Source organism: Polistes fuscatus, unplaced genomic scaffold (assembly GCF_010416935.1).
Source record: "Polistes fuscatus isolate 324 unplaced genomic scaffold, CU_Pfus_HIC Scaffold1, whole genome shotgun sequence".
Taxonomy (NCBI): domain Eukaryota; kingdom Metazoa; phylum Arthropoda; class Insecta; order Hymenoptera; family Vespidae; genus Polistes; species Polistes fuscatus.
This window is the reverse complement of record NW_025112997.1, coordinates 4,653,117-4,678,769: the sequence shown is the minus strand read 5'-3', so window position 1 is coordinate 4,678,769 and position 25,653 is coordinate 4,653,117. Positions and strand designations below refer to the sequence as shown.

The 25,653-nt window shown below is 32.6% G+C and overlaps 1 protein-coding gene and 2 long non-coding RNA genes across 6 annotated transcripts in view; 1 reads left to right on the top strand and 2 right to left on the bottom strand.

Annotated features, from left to right (window-relative positions):
- Nucleotides 1–25,653, top strand: part of LOC122523571 (sodium/potassium-transporting ATPase subunit alpha) — a 78,504-nt gene that overhangs the window by 31,391 nt on the left and 21,460 nt on the right. Inside the window, exon 1 of one of the 4 annotated variants that reach the window (XM_043645434.1) lies at nucleotides 7,147–7,259. The exons of 2 other annotated variants lie outside the window; for them this stretch is intronic. In XM_043645434.1, coding sequence (XP_043501369.1) covers nucleotides 7,248–7,259 — 12 coding nt within the window. In that variant the 5' untranslated portion in view covers nucleotides 7,147–7,247. Of the gene's footprint in view, nucleotides 1–7,146; nucleotides 7,260–25,653 lie in introns of those variants that run through there. One more of the 4 variants, XM_043645442.1, reaches the window with a different exon arrangement.
- On the bottom strand, nucleotides 2,054–3,036 carry LOC122523605. The gene is made up of 2 exons (XR_006305332.1): nucleotides 2,648–3,036; nucleotides 2,054–2,559 (listed from the first exon to the last, which is right to left on the bottom strand). It is a non-coding gene; the product is annotated as an uncharacterized LOC122523605 (long non-coding RNA).
- On the bottom strand, nucleotides 4,213–6,438 carry LOC122523595. The gene is made up of 2 exons (XR_006305330.1): nucleotides 6,256–6,438; nucleotides 4,213–4,345 (listed from the first exon to the last, which is right to left on the bottom strand). It is a non-coding gene; the product is annotated as an uncharacterized LOC122523595 (long non-coding RNA).

Here is a 25,653-nt window from a genome sequence, read left to right as displayed (position 1 = left end):
ACATTTACGACTCATTACAAATGCGCTCTAACACACACACACATATATACGTACACATATGTATATAGTAAACGCATACAAATAACTTAGAATTATCGTGTAGGTAATTATTAGCAAGTGTAGGTATGCAACGCTGCAGTTAGGTTAGTATTCGATAATCGTCGTACTATCGACTTTACAACAACAATTACTCGTAGCAAATAATCAATTGAACTAACCAATACGATTACTGGAATTGAATTTACATAGTTGCATTTTGACAAGACCTTGTAACAATTATGCAACGATTGATTTCTTATTATTTTCGAAATGGGGGAGGGGGGAGATAGGTGTGTGTGTGTATGTGTGTCTTATTATTGGGTTGGAATTTAAAAAAATTTCGTTCGTATTTTAATGCAAAATTAAAAAAATGTTATTGTTCGTATTTTGCAATTCAAATGTTAACTTAAAATTGTTTCGTATCGATTGACGTATCGGTTATGCTGAAATTTATTCATCATTATTCGTCGACTATTTTCAACAGGAATTATCGGAGAAACATTTTTCCCGATTTCAAATTTTTGGTAAACCGAATGAAAATACGTGTTAGATTATGCGTATGTTAGTGCACGTGTGTAAGTAAATATGTAAGTAAATATGCATCATGTAAGTTACGTTCAAGGAAAGCGTGGGTTATAAACGGAACTATGGTGCTTTCGGAAGTCGTGAATCATTTAAATGACTCACGCATGATTCATTAAATGAGAACAATTATAATTTAATTTTCGGCGCTAACTATTATATTAGTTTAAACGAATTCGTTTTGTACGTGTGTATATATATATCGTCGTAAAGGAAATCACCGTTTTAGTATAATAGTAATCATTTTTTTTTCTTCTTCTTCTTCTTCTTAGTTTTTTTTTTTATTATAGTTAGAAAATTACTTGATTTATTTTCTCTTCGTTAAAAATATTTGTATACTTTAAAAGATATTTAATAAGTTTATATCCATTTATATATTTGTTTTATATAAAAATATTTTTCTACTTTGGGGTTTTTTAAAGTAAATTTATTTATACTTTTTTTTTTTTATTTTTCATATTACGAGTAAATAATTTATTCATAGTATAGTTGATCGAAGAGGATTATTTGTACTATCTCGAAGATACTTCTTCATCATTGTTTACGTTTTCTCCGAACGAGCCATCACGCCATAAACGATCTAACGATTATTGAGTTTTGCATCTTAAATGAATTTACCTTCGTCTCTTCTTTGCACTCTTACGAATTTAATGGTAGTTGTGGTAGTTTAACACTTACGAGTCTACCGATACTTAACTCTCGAGAATTTATCTTTTTATTAGCATTTTATTAGAATCTAAAACGTTTTACGTAATAATTACTAAAAATCAAAACCGATCGATAAGAGGATAAATGTTTTTATTATTCATTTACTTCGTATTAATCGGAAAAATATATAATAACGTTATTTATATTATCGCTTTATCGTATAATTTCTAATAAGTAAATTAATTATTAAAATATCGAAAATAATTGCGGTATTAAATATGTAATATATATAATTTAATATTTAATAATAAATATATACATCTATATATGCGTGCATTTAACAATTCCATAAAAAAATTACACACACACACACACAGATATATAAAATAAAATAAAAAATATATGTATATATAAAATGTAAGATTAAATGATAAATTAAATGAAAATAAAATTATAAAAAATTAATAAAAGAGAAATAAATTGTAAAATAAGTTTACGTTCAAAATGGCGGCTGGCAAACACAATTTAACTTCCGGTGCATCTTTCGCACGTGACGATACCTCTCTCTCTCTCTCTCTCTCTTTCTTATCGTGGTACCAGCCACGTACCAGAAAGATAGCAACGAACACTATGAAAATTTTCTTGCGTGTATAAACATACACAGACACACTTATATAGATATACATATAAATACGTGTATATACTCATTCGTTCGTCTCCTCCTCGTACCACGCACGAGCTGGACCATTGCTATACCGTTTCTCTTTCTCTCTCTTTTCTTTCTTCATCTCTTGTATGTTGTTTCACTCTTTGCTCTCGGATAGAGTTCAAGTATATATGCCAGTTGTCAACTTTTCAAGATCGCTATGCCTTCTGATCGTCACGTGAAATTAAATCGAGAGATAGAATTAAAAAAAAAAACAATTGTAAAACGGTGAAAACATTTTGCCTACGAATTGTTACACGTGCATTGATAATTAATACAATTAACCTAAATCGCAAAATTACAATTTCATGGTATATATTTTTTGGGGAATTTTCAATTTTTTTTTTCGTGAATCTCGCGAACACTATCGTAACACTATCGATACCTGACGAACCGTCTGTTACACACGTTATTTTGAAATTTATTAGAAAAAAAAAACAAGTGCCATTGTAAGCAAGTAATTCAAGGTTCCTAGTCAAGTACACTTGTATCGTGATATTCTAGTAAGGAACAATACCATCTACGTTGAAATCTAATTACCTATTGGATTACTATGATACAATTTTTCGGAATTTTTCTTTTTCCTGGAATTAAATAAGAGATACGCGTGAGAAATATCAGTTAGACGATTTTTTTTCTCTCATTTAAATAAACCTTATTGAAAAAGCTTACGATTTTGCAACGAACTATCCTCATGCCAGGCTCAAAACTTTTCAATCCATTCTCTTTGTGCCAAGCTCAAAACATTTTTCAACCTACTCTTTTCGTGCCAGGCTCAACATTTTTCAACCCATTGACGAGTATTAAAGCAATTAGTTTTTCAAAGATCACAGAGCTCTAATAAATAATTTCTTCTTCTTCTTATTTTATTTATTATTTTTAATTAATCATTTATCTTTTTCTTAAATAAAACTGTAAACAAAAATTCTTTTTACCATACAAATCTAAATTCTACATAATAACAAAAGTACACGTATCATATGCATGCATACATTAAGCGTCACATGAAAGCATACGTTTAAACATACACGTCATATTGGACACATACACACAACAGCACACACAGATATATATATACATACATGTTACAGATACACGGACAGAAATATCAAACGGTATACGCGTTTCGTAACCTGCGTCACACGCAGAACGTGTGTACGATCGACACACTCCCTCCCCCTTTCCCCCTGTACCACTATCATCACCACCACCACTATCCTCCACCTCACTCCCTTCACCCTCGTTCTCATACTAATTCCCTTCCCCGTTCCTCTTCTTTCCTTTCATATTATCTTCTTCTGTGTCTCCTCTCTAATTCTTTTCTCTCTCTCTCTCTCTCTCTTTTTTTTTGTATCCATCGGCCAGTCTCTTTCCTCTTCTCTCTTTGTCTGTCGGACGAGTTCGAGTGATACGCAAGATTGGCGCAAGGCCAGTCTCGACGATTGCATAACTCGCGTCAGTGCGAATCGTTCGCTCGATGAACACCGTAGTTCGAACAACCACCATCAACCCTTCCCCCTTACCCCCTTACCCGTCTTTTCGTCTTCCAAGTTTTCCTTTTTTTAATGCCATTTTTATTTCTTTTTTTTTTTCCTTTTCTTTTTTTCTTTTATGTTATATGCAGTTTCATTTCATCATTGATAATTGCAATCGTTACACACTCGTTAGGATTTTATTATAACACTTATAATCCTTTCCCTCTTCCCCCTTTCCTTCTTCTCGTCTTCCTAGTTTTTATTTTTTTTTAAACAATTTTTATTTCTTTTTTTCTTTTATGTTATATGCAGTTTCATTTCATCATTGATAATTGCAATCGTTACACACTCGTTAGGATTTTATTATAACACTTATAATCCCTTCCTCCTTCCCCCTTTCCTTCTTCTCGTCTTCCTAGTTTTTATTTTTTTTTTAAAGCCATTTTTATTTCTTTTTTTCTTCTTTTTTTTTTTTTTTTTTTTCTTTTACGCTATATGCAGTTTTATTTTATCATTTATAATTTTAATCGTTACACGCTCGTTAGGATTTTATATTATAATGTTAAGAAAGGAAGTATGATTATTTATAATTCATTTCTCTTTTTTTTTTTTGGTATATAATATATATAATTTATTTTAAAATTTTCTCAAAAGGGGGAGGGAATAGTGGTAATTGGTTTTATTTTTTGGTATATAATACATATTACTTATTTTAATTTTCTCAAGGGGTATTTCTTTCTTTTTTTTTTTTTTTTTTTTATAAAATATATACTCTTTCCTTTTTTTGAAATACTAAATTTCATCGTTATACATTTAAGTGTATATAAATCTGTACACAGATTGAGTTTACTCGATGGTTCGAATAAATCCAGGAGGAGGCAGATCGTAAGACAAACTGCAAGAGAGAAGCCAGCTTTTGCTGGAATAGAACTGCGGAATTATGGATGGATCGAACTATGAAAAGGGTTTAATGGAAATTGAGAGTAGAAATCGTTTTACGAACCCTACGACATTTATCTTTCCACTCTCGTGTTACCAGTTAAGGTGATTTATTTACCATCTGATCGATATTTAAAGAAGTTCATTTAAGCAGAAAAAAAAATAACGTAGGAATACGAATAATACGAATAATACATTAATACATTAATATACATTATTAACACGACGTTAATGAGAAATATTCTTGGTAATAATGCTAATCAGATTTCAATGAGAAAAATATTAATAATATTTTTCATTGTGATTATCGTTTTTAAAATAGAAAACATAAATCTTTGTTACATTACATCATTAGAACAATAATCATTGAACATTACATATTTAATTAAATTAAAATAAAAAAATATTTAACAATCATTACAACATTACATTGAATCATGTAATTTGTTCGCGTTATCGTTCAAATTCTTAATCATCATTTTACCCTGTATATTCGAACTTCTTAAAAAATGAAATATCAAAGGGAACAAAATTCGATGTACCGCGTGATTACGTAACTCAACTGATACAATCAAGTATCACCAAAAGTATCGATTTATAAATCATTCCTGTGCAAATCCACTCCCCCGTCTCTCGAGTGGTGAAAAATCGTGACGAGTATGTGACACGAGAAACTACTTAAATCTTAAAATCCCCTCCTTCGGTTTCAATCGTACGAAAAGTTGCTGCAAAATGAACGTAGGCGACCGAAAAATCAAAAAAAAGTACAAAAATACAATATACGAAATACACGTAGAAAAAATAGAAAAAAAAAAATCAGAAGAAAAAGAAGAAGAGTCACAGTAGTAGAAGTAGGAAATAATGTATACCAAATAATAATACGAAAGCAACTCTTCTCCCTAAATCGATCCACGTCTAGCACTATACTCGCGAGAGGGCTTGCAAAATTCTTCCACATGAATTCCAAGAGCGAAAAAATAAAAGGAAAAAAGAAAAAAAGGAAGAAAGTTAAAAGAAGAAGGTAGCCGGAAAAAAAAGTAATCTCGTCGTAGTAGAATCGTAAGAGAGAACACCTTACGGTCTCCTCTTCCATAGACCATTTGATGGGATAGAAGTAACTACGAAGTAAAATAAAAAAAAAAAGGGATTGTATGGTAGAACTTTAGCCTACTTTTAAGTCTCTCTTCTCTCACACACTCACACACATACACGCAGACACAGATAGAGACACAGACACTTTCTGTCTTTCTCTTTTTATCTTTTGAAGAAAAAAATGGGGGATGAAAAGAGGGTTTCTAACGTGGCAGAATAAGGAAGACAGTTATAAGAGATAGCACTGCATGTATTTTCATCTCTTTCTATCTTTCATACTTTACTACATATACGAATTTAAATATGTGTGTGTGTGTGTGTGTGTGCGTGTGATGAGTGGGTTGAGAGTAGAGTCGGTCGGTCGGCCAAAGCGCCGTGTGGCGCGTAGCCCAGTAGCACAGATCATGCAACAGTGGTTCTCAATAAATAAACCCTTTTTCTTTTAATCATGATTATAATATACTTTAACCTAACTAATAACTTACACACATCAATAAAATGTTGCGTGTACAAATGACTTCAATATACCGAGCATATAATATTTTATATTGTGCAACAGTGGTTCTCAACCAATAAACCCTTTTTCTTTCAACCCTGATTATAATGTACTCTAACTTAACTAATACACATATCTGTATATTGTTTCGTGTACAAATTAGTTTAATACACCGAACATATAATAGTACAGAATTGTGCAACAGTGGTTCTCAATCAATAAATTCTTTTTCTCTTAACCCTGATTATAATATACTCAAACCTAACTAATATACTTACACACATCTGTATTACTTCAATACACCGAATATATATAATTTCTAACGAAACCAAATTAATCGTAGAGATGTAACACTTTCGGTATTGAAAGAAAGAAAAGAAAAAAAAGATTAAGATCGATACTAAAAAAAAAAAGGGGTACAGAAGACTCGTAGATGTTGAGAGATTTCGGACGTTTAAGGCGGTGGTGAAAGAAAGAAGAGAAACACTGTTGAGAGAGAGTTTCGTGTTTTAGACGAGTTTGCGCCGTTCGACGTTAGCGTTTCGGGGGCGCGTTAGATGGAGTTAGAAAGAAAGAAAGGGAGGAAGGAACGAACGAACGAAGGAAAGAAAGAAAGAGAGAGAGATAGGGAAAAAGGGGGTTGGGTTATGGAGTTATACAGGGGTTCTGGGCTTCGAGACGGTGGTGGTGGTGGGGATGATGCACGTCGGCCTCGCTCGGTTGGGCGGTGGCGCTGCCGGGTAGGACGAAGTACTCTAGTATTATATAGAGTAACGCTTATGTTAGAAAAGAGAGAGAGAGAATGATAGTAGGATGATTGGGGGCTGAAAGGGGTGCGGAATGTAGGTACGGGTGGAGGGGAGTTAGGTAGGAATTGTCGTCGCGAGAGTCGGAACGAAATGGTGCGCGCAGCACCGGTGGCGCTGCAACCAAGCAAATGAGCTTGGATCTTTCTTTCTCACTCTACCGGTTCGCCGAGGTGTACCAGGGTATCAAGCACAAAAGTGGGGATGAATGTAGCATGCGCGCGCAGCTTCGGTAGAAACGGTTGCCAATAAAAAATCATATAGAACGGCGGCTACGTTCTAACAGCGAGAAGTAGGGGGTTGGTTGGTTGATTGGTGGGGTAGCGTGAGCGGAGGTGGTGGGGAAAGGACGGGTCGATGATGCCGGCGGTTCTCGACTAAACGAAACGCCAGTCAGTCTCTGGTCCACTCGAAGTCGCGCTGTTAACCTTCTATCTCATCGACACACACCGCTCGCCGCAGCCATGGGTGACAAGGTTTGTGTGCTTTATCTCTCTCAACAAATCACGTCTTATATTATTTTCTTTCTTTTTTTTTCTTCCCTTTTATTCCTTAATTTTATTCTTATATTTCATATATAGAAGATTGGATAAATTTATATAGATTCGTCTAGATCCAATATTGTTACTTTAACTTTTACCTATCCGTCAATTCGTCCGTCCGCCTGTCCGTTCGTTCGTCCATTTATCTGTCCGTCCGTTTGTCCGTCCGTTTGTCCGTCCGTCCGTCAGTTAGTTTAACCGAACCTTAAATGAATTTGTTCGAGATAAATGGTAGAAATTGATAGAAGTAGAGAGTGAATCGGACAAACCTTTTGGGAATTGGGAAAAATTATTTCAAATGAAAAAGAGAGAGAGAGAGAGAGACAGGAAAATTGTCGATAGTGTAAAAGAGGATTGTTAAAGAGAAGCTTCGATCCGTCCTGTAAGAGAGAGGGACAGGGTGGGAGAGGAGGAAAGAGAGAGAGAGAGAGAGAGAAAGGGTGAGACAAGGTAGGGTTGTACTTCCGAAATCTCTTTTTAATCTTTTCTAATTTTCAATATTCTTTTACCATCTTTGTACTATTTCTTTATATCTAACCTTTCATCCCTCCCCTTTTTTTGAAACAATCATTATCATTTCGTCAAAGTAAATTTTGTAATTTATAATTAATAGTGAATTGAGTTTAATCATCGAGTGGATATAGTTCGCAGAACGTAAAAGTGAGGAGGACGTTTCTCGATTTAATTTTTTTAAGGATTTTCATTAAGTTTTTGTTTTTCAATAGGAAGAGAAGGGTGTGGGTGAATGGGTAGGGAGGTTTATTGGATTTTTGTCGAATTACGAGAAAAGGGAAATTTTTTATTTGAACAAATTCAGATATTTGTTTCTAATAAGTGATCGGATTTATACAAAAATTTGTAAAGAACGGTTGCTGGTTAAATTTTGATAAGATCGTAGAATTTTGAGAAGTGCGCGTAAATTATGGTTGTCAAAAAAAACTGACGTGTTTTTCTCTATCTTGTGCATTCGTATCGAAGAAAAAGATCATAATCGAAATAGATAAGTATATGAACATAGAATGGAGAGCTTTAAATCGGGTTGTGCGTATGCGTGACGAACGAGTTGTAACAACCAGTGCATCTTTCTCTCTCTCTCTTTCTCTCTTTCTATAACTATCTTTATCTTTATTTATCTATCTATCTATCTATCTATCTTTTTATTAGAGTAGATCGGTTAGCTCGTGGTTTCTGACCCGATTCATCGTGACGCGTTCGATGCAACGCGTTTCTTAGTTCCTTGATGACGTAGATGACGACGATGACGATAATGATGACAAGTGGATGAGTTCGAATCAGCTGAGGAGAAGAAAAATAAATAATATTAGAAAATGTGATAAAACGCGTAATTATCTATAATTATTTTTTGTCGGATTCAACAAATTAATTCGTCATTGCAATTAGATCAATTTTGTATTTTCGTGTACACGCACATCGGGATATATTCGCAAATTATATTTCAAATATTTTGTCAATAAGGTCAGATTGCGTTATTGAAATATTTGATATTTGTAAAATGTAGACAAAATTGTTATTTTTCTTCTTGTTTTTTATTCGATAGGAGGAAAAAGATAATTGAGCGTTGTGACCCGCGCATGCGTGGATCCTATCAAATAGAAAAGAAAAATGATTCGACATCAAAATTTGGATATTCACAAATAATTCAATTCCTATCATCCTGAAGAAAAACAATTTGGCGTAGAATTTAATTTTTGATTTTGTTGAAATTTTAAATTAGTCTACAGTTTTCTTTTCTTTTTTTTTTTTTGGCACATTTGAAAGAATCGTGTATTTGGATGAGTGAAGTTAAAGAAAACTTCAAGTGCATACGATTTTTATTTCAATAATTCTTTTCAATTGAGAAAGATAGAGAAGATCAACGTTTGCCAGAAAATTTTACTCGATACAAATGCGCGCGTAGTGATTTTCTCACGATCGACTTCTGCGCAGGACAGTTTCCTTCTCTCTTTTTCCACACTCTTTCTTCTCTCATATACATATATACATATACAATATATACGTACGAAAATTACGATCTTAACATTCGATTACTCGATAGTAATGAAAAGAAGAAAATTATTTGAATCCAATAACGATAGAATTAGATACGATTTTGTTCGATTAATCATTTGCATTCATTTCACTTACGAGATTTGATCAAACTTTTTCAATCAATCGGTCTAATACAATGTTTTATTATAATTATTGAGTTATTTTATGAATCATTTCTTAAAAAATGTTATATAAACTTAATCAATTTTTGATCGACAATTTAAATGCAATATTTGAAGAATCGTTGCATTGTATTTGACATAATTTTTGGATATTTAATGATAAATAATTTTCTTTCTTTCTTTTTTTTTTCTTTTTTTATTCAACATATTCATTACGAAATATTCAATAAATTTGTATTAATTGTTGAGTGAAAATTTGAATACCATTTTTAACAAATCAAGGACACTTAAGTTTTATATATTATTTGTGTGGGGGTTGAAAAATCGAAGATTTTTAGTTTGTCATTTTATGATAGATCGAAATGATAGAAATAAAAGAAAATGACTAATACAAATAATCGGAACAATAATAATAATAAGGAAGCTTTGAAGAAGGCGAGCTTTTCATTTTGATCGAAACACAACCCACCACTCTAAGCTCAACGATAAGACTTCTGACACGCCCTCGAATGCAAGCTCCCTCTTTCAAAGCTTTTCCGTTCTCTTCAATCCATCACTATCTTATATCTTCTTCTTTTCTTTTTCTCTTTACACATACGCACACACACACACACATATATATATATATATATTCGAATGTACATTGAAAGATTCCCCACTCCCCCAAATTTTGATCTCATCGAATTATCATCCCAAATTCAAATCGTACTTTTTGTCTCATTTACATTCATTACTACCGATCGGTCAAATTATTTAAATATTTTAAATATTTTGTTTTATTCTCGTGTAAAAAAGAAAAAATAAAAAAGAAAAGAAAAAGTAAAGCTGCGTAATTGTGCAACGATCTTAAATATTTGTACGCAAGTTTTATACACATATCACAGACACACACAACACACACACGTATCGACTGTTCATTTAATACAAAATTCAAATCAGTTTTTTCGTATAATATTTTATCCCTTTTAAATCGACACACACACACACACACAATTAAAATAATATAGGGGAAACATTTTTAAATTATTTAATTATTTTCTTTTATTTAATCCATCTCGCGAAAATAATAAAGAATGTGTAACTGTGCGAGGATCGATGAAGCCAAGGAAGAAAGGAAGGGAGGAGTACAAAACGAGGCAGCATAATTCGTTGAAAAAGGGGGTCAAGAGATAGATAAAGAAGAAAAATGAGAATGAAAGAAAATACTAAAAAAGTACGCGACATAGAAATTGGAACTTACTTTATTTCTTCTTCGTCCCCTCCCCCCCAACTTTACAAATTTTCGCGAACGATGATCCTCCGATCGGGGGTTGATTCGTGTCTTCGTTGAAAATAATCTATCCTATTAGAAATAATTCTTTTTGTGACTATTATTTTTTTTCTTGTTGTATAATATTTTCCAAAAAGGAAAGAAAATATATAGAAAGAGAAATAGATAGATAGAAACACAAGATTGTTCAGTTGAACGAATGATAGGTTAGACTAACGACAATTCTAACGGTGGTGTGTGTTGGTGGTGGCACTGATGTGTGTGTGTGCGTGCGTGCGTGCGTGCGTGTCTGTGTGTGCGCGAGAAGTTCGTGACTGTGATCATCCAAGGACGGTAGCTGTCAATTGAAAAGGTCGATCCTTTTAAAAGGCCCTTACCGACGTTTTCCATTCATTGAAATTTCTTCGTTCTCTTGCTAAACGCATTCCCTCGTACCGGACCAACTTCCGTCTCTTATTAAATACTATAGTAAAGTGCGATATTATCTTGCTTTTTATTTTTCCTTCTCTTTTTCTCCATTAGATCACGAAATTTTTAACCATTATCAATAGCTTCGATCGATCGTTCTTCTTCTCGTCGTCGTTTAGGTTCAATTCCGATCGCTTGGTTTTTTTTTCTTTTTTTTTTTTAAATCATTCCAATCCAATTGTTATCGAATATTACAATTTTTCAGTATAATTTAATTTCATCTAATGATAACGCATTTGAGTGTAAAAATGTAATGTAAATTTTTGGCTAAAAAGATATGGGGCCCCCCCACCAAAAAAAAAGAATCACCACTGTTAAATGATCGTAGTAGTAAAATCTGTTTCATTTTTTATTTCTATGTAATGCAATTGAGAATATATAACGTAAAGATATTATAAGATATTCAAATGAATTTATATTAATTAGAAAAAAGAACGAGAATGAAAATAATTGATATTATTATTTCATTTTTTTTAAATTATTATTATTAATATTATTGTTATTATTATTATTATTTATTTTGATTAGAAAAAAATAAGGTTTTTAAGGTTTTGCGTGTAGCTTGGCGACCTCATTGATCATTCCAGGCGTACGCTTTGTAATAGGACTTGCGCCCTTAGCAAAGTGTTCAGGGCGGTTACATAATACAGTGACGTTAGTTCATTCAGGTTGCCGTTAGTCCCGGCTATTGTGAAACACTCGTGTCGATGGAAACTTCCAACTGGAAACCGACCAACCATCATCTACCTATTCGTTCAAGCAACAAATTTTATTCCTTTTATGCCTTTTTTTTTTTTGTTGTTTCTCCTATCTTTCCTCGAATAAATTACATATATGCAAAAGAAATAATAAAAAAAAGAAATGTTTGTCATTCATTTTTCAAGTGTAGATTGTACGAATACGCTTGAAAATAATTTCTAGAATTTATACGCACTTATCACGTAGATGCACGTGTGTGTATGTGTTCGTGTCAGAATATGTGTAAAAAAAAAAAGAAAAAGAAATTTTTCTCTAATTATGAATGCACACATTTTTTTTTTTCAATGGAAGTAGGTAGATTTGTATGTAACGAATTTAGATACGCGTGTGTGCGGGTGCGTGTATTATGAATGTATTGAACAGGTGTTCCACGTAAAGTCGTTCAAAGAAATTCTTTCATTTTCAGTTTTTTTTTAATCATCGTTATCATTTCTAATTCAGGTTTGTCACGTGTATAATAGTTGAGTTTTATTTGTAGAAGAAACGTTCCAGCTTATTAACGTTAAGATTGGATCTTTAACTTGACAATGATATTAATGATATATATACATTGAATAATATAACGAAGATTTATAGAATTTGTTCTTGTTTATTGATAATGTTTAATTACTTCGAGGATTACGATTGTATTTACGATAAATAAGTATTTAATACAAAGTAAAACATTAAAAATTCTAATTCCAAATAAAGCTCAATTAGCATGCATTTAACAATAACATCGATGATAATAAATTAAATATGTAGAAGAAAAATTACATCTGAAAAAAAGAAATGTATAATAGAAAGAAGGAAAATAGTTAGAAAATATTAGTTACCTAATTAAAATGAATTGTCGAATGAAAGATTTAATATGCAGGTAGGAAAAAAAAAGGACGAGAACAAGGACGAGTTATGGTCTATTTTTTTATACTAAGCTTGCTGATATCACGAACGAGATAGTGACGTTGGAAAAAGTGGAAAATACGATGGAAAGGTTAGGGGTGTTAGGAGGATATAAAGGGTGGGGGAGGATCAGGGGAAGGGTGTTACGTCGTTGGTCTATCTTCTTTTCTTTTCGTGTCGTAAGAGGGTTGGTTTTAGCTTGAGAGGGTGTAAGAGAGGGTGAGAGAGGATGAGGAGAATCGTAGGTGGAAGAAGAAGAAGAAGAAGAAAGGGCCAGAGACTAGGTGGCGCCAATGGCGACTTGCCTTCTGGGACGCCTATCGATCCTAACCTATTTATAATTCATCTGACATTTCGATTCGATACGATAACCGTCCGAGGCCAATTGTATCCTATCTTCGATATGTTTTTCCACATTTAAATTAGATATTCTTTTTGTCCTCCATTAATTTATTACTTTTTTCATTTGTTGTTTTTTAATTGTATTTATTTATTTATTTTCCTTTCGGTCGCCATTTTCTTTTTTGTACCATTTTTCTTTTTGTATCTTTGATATTATTCTTTCGTCGAGGATTCAAAAAAGAATGGATAAGATTTATTTTCATTTAGTTTTATCGATCGAATTAGATTGAAACTTGAATATTCAATAAGTATAATCATAGCTAAGAATAAGATTTTTATTTGATTTCACGAGAGAACAAGAGATAAAATGTACGTGTTAGTGTGTGAGTATGCGTGTAAGAGAATTGTTGAAAGATTAACAATAAGTGTTAAATGAAAATTGAATGTGTATAAGAAAAAGAGTATACGTGAGAGAATTAAAAATAGGAAATAAGAATGTTCATAAATATATATAGAAAAAGAAAAACCTGTCTCTGTGTGTGTATGTGTAGGTGTGTGTGTGTGTAAAAATCTTTTGACAACACTAGTTCTATATTCCTTTTTTTAATTTTTTCCTTTCTATTTTTTCTACTTCATTTTTCTTTTTTATTTCCCCTAATTTTTCCTTCCATTTCTTTATTCATTCCTCTTTCAACAAATCTTTCTTCGTTTAATGTTGATTTTGAATTCTCCCGCCGTTCTTCTTAGGACTCATTTATTCTGCATGAACGGTATGAACGAACGAAGAGTTTCTATTTCCGCGCGCGGCCTCTACATAGAGCAACCTCTTCTTTTCTTAGAAATGATCGATAAAGCGTTTAAATCGACACCGGACTTTTTGTGGCCTTCTTTTTTTTACTCTTCCACTCTTATACGGTAATTTTGCAAATGGAAGCCCGTCGTAGTTTTAAATCCTGTTAACTTTGTACAACTTTCTTACGCCATTTTACTTTTGTTACCCCCACTCCTTTATTCCAACCAATACCGTCATTTTCCTATTTTCTTTCCCCACCCTTTTTTTACATAGAAGATTCGGAATATTTGTTTCTCGATTCGAAAATTTATTCTTCGATTTTGAAAATTTTGAACGAAAAACAAAATTATTTCCCCCCCCCTAACCCTTTCCCACCACAATTTTTTACTTCTTTTCTTGTATTATTCTCTTTTTTTTCTCATTTATTTATTATTTAATATTAATATTAATATTGATTGTTTTATATTAATGTTTCATGATTATTTAAACGAATTTTGTGAACGTTCAATGAACTATTTGAACGTTTTTAATTGTCACTTTGAAAGACTTCCGCTTAGAGCATTTATCAGTCTTCGTTTGGTAGCGCATTGTTTTCCCTTCTTCTTTAATACTCTCAAGCATTAGTCGAGGTCATTGGCCTTGCAAAGGTTCTAAGCTTATTTTCCAATTCTTTTTTGTTACAATAAATAACGATTGAATTAAATTTTAGATTAAAAAAAAATATATACACGTATTTAAAAAGAAAATTAGGTTATTTCAGAAATATTCATTCATTTTAAATTAGATATATTTTTCTTTTATTTAATAATTTCAAAATATCCAGAAAAGAAAATAGAAAAAAAAACTGAAAAGAAAAAAGATGAGAGATAAGAAAACAGTTGAGTAATTAATATGAAATAAGAATTATGTAGTATTATAATTAGGATATTTATTATATAAAATCACATGTGTACCGCGACGACGAGTCAAATAAAAAATGATGTTACACTTTTAATCTTCTTAAATTTCTCGTTAAACGAAATTTATTACTTTTTTCATTACAAATATTCGCATTTGTCAACGTGTATTATTATTTATTATTCTATACGAATAGAACGAATATAATCGTTTCAATTTTCTTAAATTCGTAATAAGTCAAGTCCGTGCTTGTTAAATGATTATATTTTCTTTATGGGGGAAGGAGAGGAAGAAAAAAAAATAATATCTCGGCACGAACTTATTAACCCACTTAAGTATAATGAATTTTTGATGATCGATTGGAAAAAATTCGATTGGTTTGAGTTGACAAGTCGATAACCTAAGTGTCTGGGCACGTTTAATGGTGTTGGTTGAGATGTTGTTTGAGTGGGGATAAAAGGGGACACCCAGTAGACGGGTGGGTCGTATTAAAAGGAATCTATGAAAGTGTGTTGGTTGGTAAAAGCTCGTTTGGCTAAGTTCCGAAGAAGAGTTTACTCTCTCTCTTTCTCTTACTCATTTACTATCAATCTATCTATATATACATTTCTTTCTCTCTCATACACATTCTCTTTTACGTGCGACATGTTACACAAATACACGCAGTATCTGAAAGACTTTCAGGGACGACTGGACGAGAATAGACGAAAATCCAATTTTAATCGCGGAACCTCGACCCGCGTAGTATTTCCTGCGTGATGCCATGCCCATCATCAAATAATCAACAAGAAACACACACATACAAATACATATAAATACATCTATATTATTGCGTGTATTTTATATATGGAAATATATTTTATATTGGACTTATATTTTATATTGAGAAATATATATTCGATTTAATTTAATATTATTATTATTAATAATATTATATTATTTATTTATTTATTTATTTTTTTATATAGATTGTGAAAGGGTTGAGAATAATATGAACTATTTAAGCACATATATCGAAACTTTTGGCTGAGTTAACAGTATTGTGCGCACGTTGTTATAAAGAAATGTTCTTTGTTCCTTCCACGAAAAATTCATATCGATCGATTCTCCTATTATTCAATAACACACCTGGCACACCGTAAAACAACGTTAAATTTATTTATGGACACGGCTTATACATTACCATCAGTTTGTTTAACTTTCATATATACAAATTGATTTAGAATCAGATTTTCTCAATCTTTATTATCGCAGAGATGTAATAATATATTTGTCTTTGACTATACCATAACACGAATGATCATTTTTCATTCGTAATACAAAATTTCGAATACTTTGGTTAATTAAAATAATGTTGTATCGTTTAAAAAAAAAACAAGAATATCCTACAATAATTAATCAACGCAATATAATTTACTACGCGTTATTTTTCTTTAATTCTGTACTCGTTTGTAAAGTAATCGTTTTTCAATAGAAATAACAATTTTTGCATCGTACAATATAACCCTTGCTGTTACACATATTGTGAATCCCTGATAATGTGATTATTATTATTATTAATTACAGATACATTAACTGATAACACTACTTCCTCCATATTTAAACAAATTATTTTTCTATCGTGTCAAAAATTTCGTACAGAAAATAAAAATGCATTTTCCAAAAATAAATTGCAGCCGGGAAAAATCAAATAAGAAATAGATGGAAAAATTGCTGTAAGTTGGTTTGACGTGCTGATATCTGCATTAAGCGTTAACAAATTTTGTATAGATAATAAAAATGCATTACCCCCCTCCCCTCACCCTCCCCCAAAAAACAAAAACAAATAAAAAATAAATTGCAGTCGAGGAAGCAAATAGGAAATAGATGGGAAAGTTGCTGTAAGTTGGTTTGACGTGCTGATATCTGCGTTAGTGTGTTCACAGTAGCACGTAGCAGAGCCACTCTCAAGTTAAACGGCCAATCTCTCCCTCTTGACCCAATTCGTAAAACGTCCTGTGCGACGCACGCCTGACGTCACAGGTCTCTCTCTCTTTCTCTCTTACTCTCTTACTCTTTTACTCTTTTACTCTCTTTTGCTAGAGTGAGTAACACGTGAGGGGGTGCGTGCAAGGCCAGCAACCGAGCTCTCTTCTATTCGTACATGTTTTCTTTCCCTCTTCTTTCCCTCCTTCCTCACTCTTTCTCTCTCTCACTCTCTCAGTCTCTCATTCTCTCTCTCCCTTCTTCTTGTTCTTCCTATACTTCATCTCTTTCTCTCATAATCGACGTTCCTCTGCTTATTGGAAAAGATTTGATAGATTGTTGTTACCTATATATATATATTGTCAATATTGTGATGCTCCGTTCATATACCCGGATACTGTGTTAAATACTTTAGCTGCATCCCGACCATAACTCGTTAATTTGTACTTTGAAGAATCCAAAACAATGAAGCAATTGATTAATTAGTGTACTCTTCTTTGAATAAAACACGTTCGACAAATTCGCAAACAAGGCTACAAACCAAATCTAAATTTCAATCTTATGTATATTACATTTGACGTATACGATTATATCAGCAGGTTGCACGAGTTTTAACGAGTTTAATTTTTTTTTACCATTTTTATAATCTTAGAATCCAAATCCAAGGACAATTAATTCATTAGAGTCTCTTACAATTAGTCTTCCGATAAAACTCGTTCGATAGATTCTCAAGGCTAAAAAAAAAAAAAGAAAACAAAACTACGAATTCTCGATCTTACTGTAATAATTTCTATCGATGCACAGTTTGAGTCAACTAATTCTTTTCACGGATAGGGAAAAAGAAAAGAAAGAACGGGGTGAGGTTTGATAAATTGGTACGAGTTAATCGACATTTCAATAAATATTTCTTTCAACGTTTGCCATTTGATTTTATTTCAAAGAGACTAAAGCAATATTCTCATACGAATAATAATAATAATAACAACAACAACAATTCCCCCCTCCCCCCTACCTTTTTCTCCGTTTTAAAACGCAGAAGTTGATGAAATCGTTATAAACACTCGGCTCTTAATATTCCGAAATAATCGAGAAATAATCCGTCAACGTGAAAATCCGATAATTATTAACAAACAAACGTAAGAGAAAATAGAGCAAGTGTAGATGGAAAATGAAAAGAAAGCGTAATCAAAAGCATCGGATAAAGTGGCATTAGAAAGTATTAGTTTGGTTAATCCTCGACCCTAATAGTGTCATCATACGAACTAAATCTTTTCGATAGAAATTGTCGTTAAATACATTTAACGGATTTTACTACCAACACCACCACCACCACCAGCAGAACTACCACCTTAAAGACAAGTAGAGTAAATCGCGAAGAAAAGTGTTTAGGTAAAGTTGTTAGAGTAAAACTATTGCAATATACATAAAGCCCCCGTTAATGGGTCACCGGTTCGATGTCGTTGCCAGCAGCTGGTTGTTTCGTGGCCTGTCTCTCGCTTTATCCCTTCTCATAACCCTCACAACCACCCCCTCCATATCCCAACTTTATTTCTCTTCTATTACATTTAGCGATAGGATAGAAGATGCGTGACAGGAAGGACAACTCGTGACAAAATCCCTCTGAGATTTTAAACCAAACTCGATACTGCAGTACGATCTAATTGAGTTTGAGAAAATTTGATTGCCCGTTCTGGGACAAAGTCAATTTAAAGAATGATCAAATAAAGTCGCTGATTTTCTTTTTTCTCTTTTTGTTTGTTTTTAAAAGAGGGAGAGAAAAAGGAAAGGGATGATTGTTCAATTGAAGTATTCCAATCAGGATTAACGTAAATTATTTGGGGTTCTCCAATAACGTGGGTTATTCGAATTAGGATAACATTTTTGCTATACAATCCTAGAATAATTTATAATCTCTCTTTAAAATAATGCAAATCTCATGAACATCTCATATATATGAATCCAAAAGAAAAAGGATATTAATAATCTCGCCATTATCAGTATAGAAGATAGAATAGTTCAGTATGTGTGTATGTGTGCAAGAATAGCAATACAGCAGTAACAGAAGCAGCTAAGGGATGTTCGTCACTGTGCGATGAGCTCTGCAGTAGAGACGAGGACAAGCGTAATAGGTGCCCTGGTTGGGTATTGATCCATGATAGGGCAGGGGGGGTTGGTTGGTTGGTTGGGTTGTTAGGTGGTAGTGGTGGTGGATGAGAAGGAGACCGGAGAACGGTAGAGACGGTAGTAGGTATAACGCATGCGCACAATTCCATCAGGGGGTTCCTTCATCATCGACCCGCTAAAGGTGGGGACGAAAGAGACAGAGAAACAGAAGGCGTAATGCGGAAAAGTATTAAACGTGAGAGAGATAGAAATGAAACAACGATAGATTATACGAACATTTTGCAAACACACACACACTAACGTATACACGTGTGTAAGTAAAAAAAAAAGGTTTAGTTTGTTGGATTGGTACGGTACCAACAACTGGAACGTACCCTCAAGCTCTTGCTTACTAGAGGGACACACACACACACACACACAAGACAAACTTTAAATCAACCTCGATACAGGGCACGAACACGAAGTTCGTACGATGCAATGTATGTACCGAGGAGTGGGGTTTTGTAAAAGGGGTTGAAGCTAGTAGAAGGGGGGTAAGGTGAAAGCATTAGAAGGAGAATATGTGTTCGAACCACGCGAACTACTCTTACATCTGAATGTAAATGTTAGGAATATGTATATATATATATATACGTATATTCTAACTCAACCCACACACCTCTCAACCCCCCTTGAAAATTAGCATGATTAAAGGACTGCGGTATGGAATATAACACGACCTGAAATAGATTTTCTTTTATAGTTACTTATGTCGTATTGATCGTATCAAAATGTTTATATTTGTTCCATGTTTGTTATTGGATTGAGCGTATTGTTGGTTTTTGTTTGCGTTAGTTTCGTTTAGGGGAGTGACGATGGAATAGGTCTATGATAAGTAAAATTATGAAAAATTATTGTTTGAATATTTTTCTGTTGCATTAGTAAATTACTTTTACCAATGTGAAATAAGTGGACAATAATTTAGAAATTACACAACTTTTTGTATGATAACAAACGGGTTTTCCCACGTCACCGAACTGGAAGGATTTTAAGTTCTCATTATTTGGGTTGGTTGTAATAGCAATATGAGTCTTTCTCCTGTGGGAATTGTCGAGTCCCGAATTAGGTTAAGCCCTGTGACTCTTGCTTATAATTCGATACTGGGTCGTTGCAACCCTTCCCTGATATACCTAGGGTTCTTTATTCTCAACTTTCTCAACCCTTTCACACAGTTTCCTTCATAAGGTGCCTATCCCCCGTTCAAGTTGAACACAGTTATGCAACTCGATTAAACTTTGTTTGTAACTTCTGTAATGATAACAATGCTCTAATGATTTTACAAATTTTACGTGAACAGATTTTGATGTACTTATTTCGAGGAATTTATTTAGAAAAGTTTTAATTAAAAATTGAGGATTATTTAAAGAAACATTTATCTTGATTTAATTAAAATGATTTTGTCATGAATTTTTGTTTATTTGGGAAATATAGGAATAAATTTAATCTGTGAGAAAATAAGTCTACGAAAATGTTAATCAATGAAAGTGTTTAGGAAAATGTGTATCAATGTTACGAGTCTACGAAAAAGTTAATCAACGTACGAGTCTACAGATTAATGGGAATTTCGAGTCAATGATTTGTTCAATTTGATTCGACACGAGTCTTCAAATTAATGGGAATTTTGAGTCAATGATTTGTTAAATTTGATTTAACACGAGTCTATGAAAAAATTAGTCAATGTACGAGTCTACAAATTAATGGAAATTTTTTTGAGTTCAATGATTTGTTAAATTTGATTCGACACGAGTCTACGATAAAATTATTCAATGCGTGAATTTATCACAAAATTTAGTCAATGCGCGAGTCTACGGAGTTACTAGTCAATGATTTGTCGAGTATATTACTGGAAATCCATTGACTCAAATTTTCGTCTTATTCGAAGACTCATCAAATTCATTGACGAATTTTTTCGAAGACTCGTCAAATTCTTAAAATGTTTTATTTTCAAATAAAATAATGATTAATTCATTCCGTAGATTAATAATAAATATAAAAATCATTGCTTAACTTTTTCTTAGACTCATCGATTGAATAATTTTCTCGTAGACACTTATAAATCATAAACTCATCAGAATTGAATCAATAAAATCTTTACAATACAATCTCTTAATTCGTATTTAAAACACGATCATCGCTATATTATAATGCGCTTATTATTCATGGTAGAAACAAATTGATATTCTCCTAGGCTTTTTTTTTTTTATCTTTCGATGAATAAACAGTCACGGTTCTATGAATGGAATTTATCTTGACGTCACTACACGCATAAGATTACGATAATCAAAAAGGGAAATAAATTCATCGAGTGAAAACGAAAAATCTCAACGAGTAGACGGTTTATAAAAAAAAAAAAGAGAGAGAAAAGAGAAGATTAAAAAAATAAATAATTGCGTATACTCGAATCAAGAACACTCGGTTGAACGACCCTTTGCTATCCCTTTAAGTCAAACTCTTACGTTAACGATTTCAAGAAGATACGACCCTTTGCTTGGTTCAATGATCTTCAAGCAGCGTTCACAGTATCTTTCTGTTGAGAGATCGAGAAAAAGAGAGAGTCAAACGAGTTCTAGCATTTCTCACCTGTACCGTTAACTAACGTTTACCTTTCCTATCATTATACCCCTCCTTTTTATCTCAACCTTCCTTTCTTACAATTGTTTCTACGATCTTTAACTAATTTCATCGGAGTTCAAAATTGGAAATGAAATTTATTAAATATAGTTTTAAAACACTACTATTAATTACGATATTTAATATTTTCTAATTATGTATGTAAAATATTAGAATTATTATTAAAACCAATATCAAACTAGTACACTAATTATCTCTTACTAAATTACAAGTAAACATTATATTACATTAGGGTGAATCAAAAGTAGTTCGTACGTTTATTGCGTTGAAACTTTACTTTGAAACTGCATAAAATGGAATTGTTCTCGTAATATTTATCTTGTAAATATTCATTTTAAAAATGCACGAACATTTCAGTACATCCTAATATTTAAATATCAATCTCTCGATCGATACTAATTAATAAATATGATAAATCTACAATGAGTAACCCTGCACGTTCATTAAGTATTATATATCATTTGATATCATATCAAACGCATTTACAAAAAAAAAAATACTTATACAAACGAGGATTAACGTATGCGAAAATGAATGCGTGTGTGTGTTGTGTGTGTGCAAGAGATAGATAGAGAGAGAGAGAGAGAGAAGAATAGATAGGAAAAATAAGAGAACGAATAAGAATGTGTGAGAGTGAGTGAGAGAGATACATAGAAACAGATAAAGATAGAGATCTAATCATTCGAAGAGGTTCGTATTCAGTGGCACGGTCGCGACCAGGCAAGTTCTTAAGGTCAATTCATTGGTGAGTTACGAGTCGCCGCAATAACGTATCAGCAGCCACGTATACATGGCTTCGGGACGCGATTTTATCGTTGGCGCTTTCTTGCGCCCGGCCCCGGCCCCGGCCGCAGCCCCAGCCCCAGTCCCGGGCTCCGGTCACTCCGACCACTTCCGTTCGCGAACGCTTGCGGACTCCTCTCTCTCTCTCTTTCTCTCTCTCTCCTTCATCTAATCTTTCTACGTGAACCATTAAGCATTATTATTATTCTCTTCTCTTCTACTACACATTTCTATCTATCCTACATACATATATTTATTTCCATGTGTATATGTGTGTGTGAACGTGTAGTAGTAGATTATGTGAACGTATTTAACATGTGTAGTACGTATAAATCTTTATGTATAGTATGTGATATGTATATGTGTTACGGGTTTTTCCATATGTGTGGTTACATGTATACATACATATATATATAAGTAGGTTGATTTCTTGTGTCTGTATTCGAGAAACTCGTGTTTCTAGATGTGTTAAGTAAGTATACATGGGTTTAATATAATCAAAATAATCCGACAAAATTTGAAGGAACTAATTATTACCGCATATATTTTGAAAATAAAAGAAAAATATGGGTTATATTAAAATTAAGTCGTCCGGGAATGCTTCATTTTTGAAATTAAAAGATATTATTATAAAGTAGGCCAAGTTATGCAGAAAATTATAATCCTTAATTATCTTGAATGGAGTTAGTTTGGTTGGAATTCAAATTTTCTTTTTTTTTTTTTTCAGAAGAAAAACTAGTATAGCTTTCTTTTCAAGGTTCTATTTGATCGTATTTTTTGCTCGTTTTACAATGGATTTATTTAATGTTATTTGAAAACTTGTTAAGATAGTAAAAATACAATAGAACAATGTCATTTGATAACAAATTTAATTATGACAGGATGAAAAAATAATTGTTCTATGAATTAATAATTTTGTTCTAAATAAAAATCATCAAATTATAAAGATAGATAATATATTTAATCAATTGTTCATTATCTCACTTCAATATAACTTGACCTATTAAATATATTTTTATTAATTAATATGAAATCAATCTGATCTAACACACTATGAGATACAGGTGATTTCCAGCAACCCTTACATACATTTATTTTCTAGAAAGATATTACATCCTCGAAAACCGATGACAAATCTTTGAAAATGATAGACCATTCAGAGAAGAATTAGAATAATAGTTGAACATACCGTTAACAAAAAAAAAAAAATCATCCACCGAATGACACTATTAAATACAATGCATAAAATAAATCGAAGACATTCCAAATAAAATAACTCTGCAATTATTTAAATAATAGTAATAGTTGATAAATCGTGTAAAGGCGTAACTACTAACAGTTGTCGGTGGGAGGGGGGAGAGGTGGAGGGGGATGTAGGACTTAGCAAAAGTATTCGTATTCGTATTGATATCCACGTGGATTAAATTCGACACGGAAACCAACGTTACACCGTGTGGGATTGGATAAACGTCACACAGGGTCATTCGTTCGTTCGTTCGTACGTACGTTCGTACGTTCGTTTAAAAGGAACGATCGTAAAAACGTAACTTTGTTATGCGTTAGCCGCAGTTATAGCTGCGGGTTTGTTCGTTCGTTCGTTCGCGCGCGCACCTCATATATGTAAACGACAATTCCGCGACATTATTATCTCTCGTTCATCGTCGCACGCTCGTCGTTATTGAGGAAGCACGATTATGCAATTTCGTCGCCGTTTCTATGACCGTATCCTAACTGAAGTTTCTATATCTATGTTATATATATATATATATATACATATATGTATGTATACGTGTATATGTGTACGGTATATGTATATATACAAAGCACTTACGTTCACGTTTTTCAATTTTTGCTACCATTTCTTAAAAATTTAGGTCTTATTCTATTTTAATCACATTTTATTAAACTTATATGTATATATGTTTATATGTTTTTATGTGTACGGTACATGTATATATGTATACGGGCACCTACGTTCACGTTTTCCAATTTTCTATCTTTTTTTTTTTTTTAATGTAGGTTTTATTTCATTTTAATTCACAATTTTATATTTAAACTTCGTCTTAGGTAGACGAGCATATCGTTCAATAAATTATGTCAATTTTCTTTCGGTTATATTAATGGGGATTCGTTTCGCAATTTTTATCTACTTTTTTTTTTCTTTTCTTTTCTCTCCAAGTCTTATTTTATTTTATACATAATTTTATTTAAACTTTGTCTCAGCTGCGCGAGCATATCGTTCAATGAATTGTGTCAATTTTTGTTCAATAAAATTATCAAGGTGAATCAAAAAAGGTTCATGCGTTTTATTATGTTGAAACTCTACTGTGAAACTGCATAACGGATTTTTTTTTTCTTTTCCTTTTTTTGTAAAATTTCCATTGGAAATATTGATAATTAGAAAAAAACGTAAGAACTTTTGGTTCACCCTAATTGGTCGATTAGTTTCGCGAAAAATATGATCGATTGATAAAAATCATCTAAACAAAACAGGGGGGCGGGGGTGATTGAGTTGAGGAGTAAAATATTTTCATCCGTAATAAAAGTAAACACAGTTTTTTTCTTTCTCTTTCGAAAGACGGGGATTGATTTGTGAATTTAAAAAAAATAATTAGAATTCCTCTTTGACGAGAATAGATCTTAATCATCATCACATTAGTAACATTCTTGAGTATGATAGTAATCGTTAAAGAGAAGAACCGTAATTGATCGTCGTCCAGTTTCCGAGATTTTCGATTGAACGTCAAATGAAGTGTGTTTCTTGAAGAGAATAAGGAAAAAGAAGGAGTATGAGGAGTAGGAGGGGGAGTATGAGGGGGGGGAAAGGGGACGAGGGAGAGGAAAAAAGAGACACAGATATCGTTTAAAATTCTTTATACGATATCGTGATGGAAAAACAGAGAGAGACAGAGAGAGAGAGAAAGATAACTAACTGGCTAGCTAGCTAGCTAACTGGCTAACTCTGATAAAATGCTTTTATCTCCTTTAGATGATCGCGATTAGTATTAACTGCTTGACAGATCGTGAGAATTTTATGCTGGCGTTTACAACGAGTTCGACATAATAATAATTTCTGATCGTTGTAGATAATCTGAGATATTAGGAGGGGAGGAGTATCATCCTATTTTCACGTGGCTATCATTTTTTTTTAATCGTTTTTTATCGTTTTATTAATTTGCAAGTAATCGTCATAAGACGATCGTC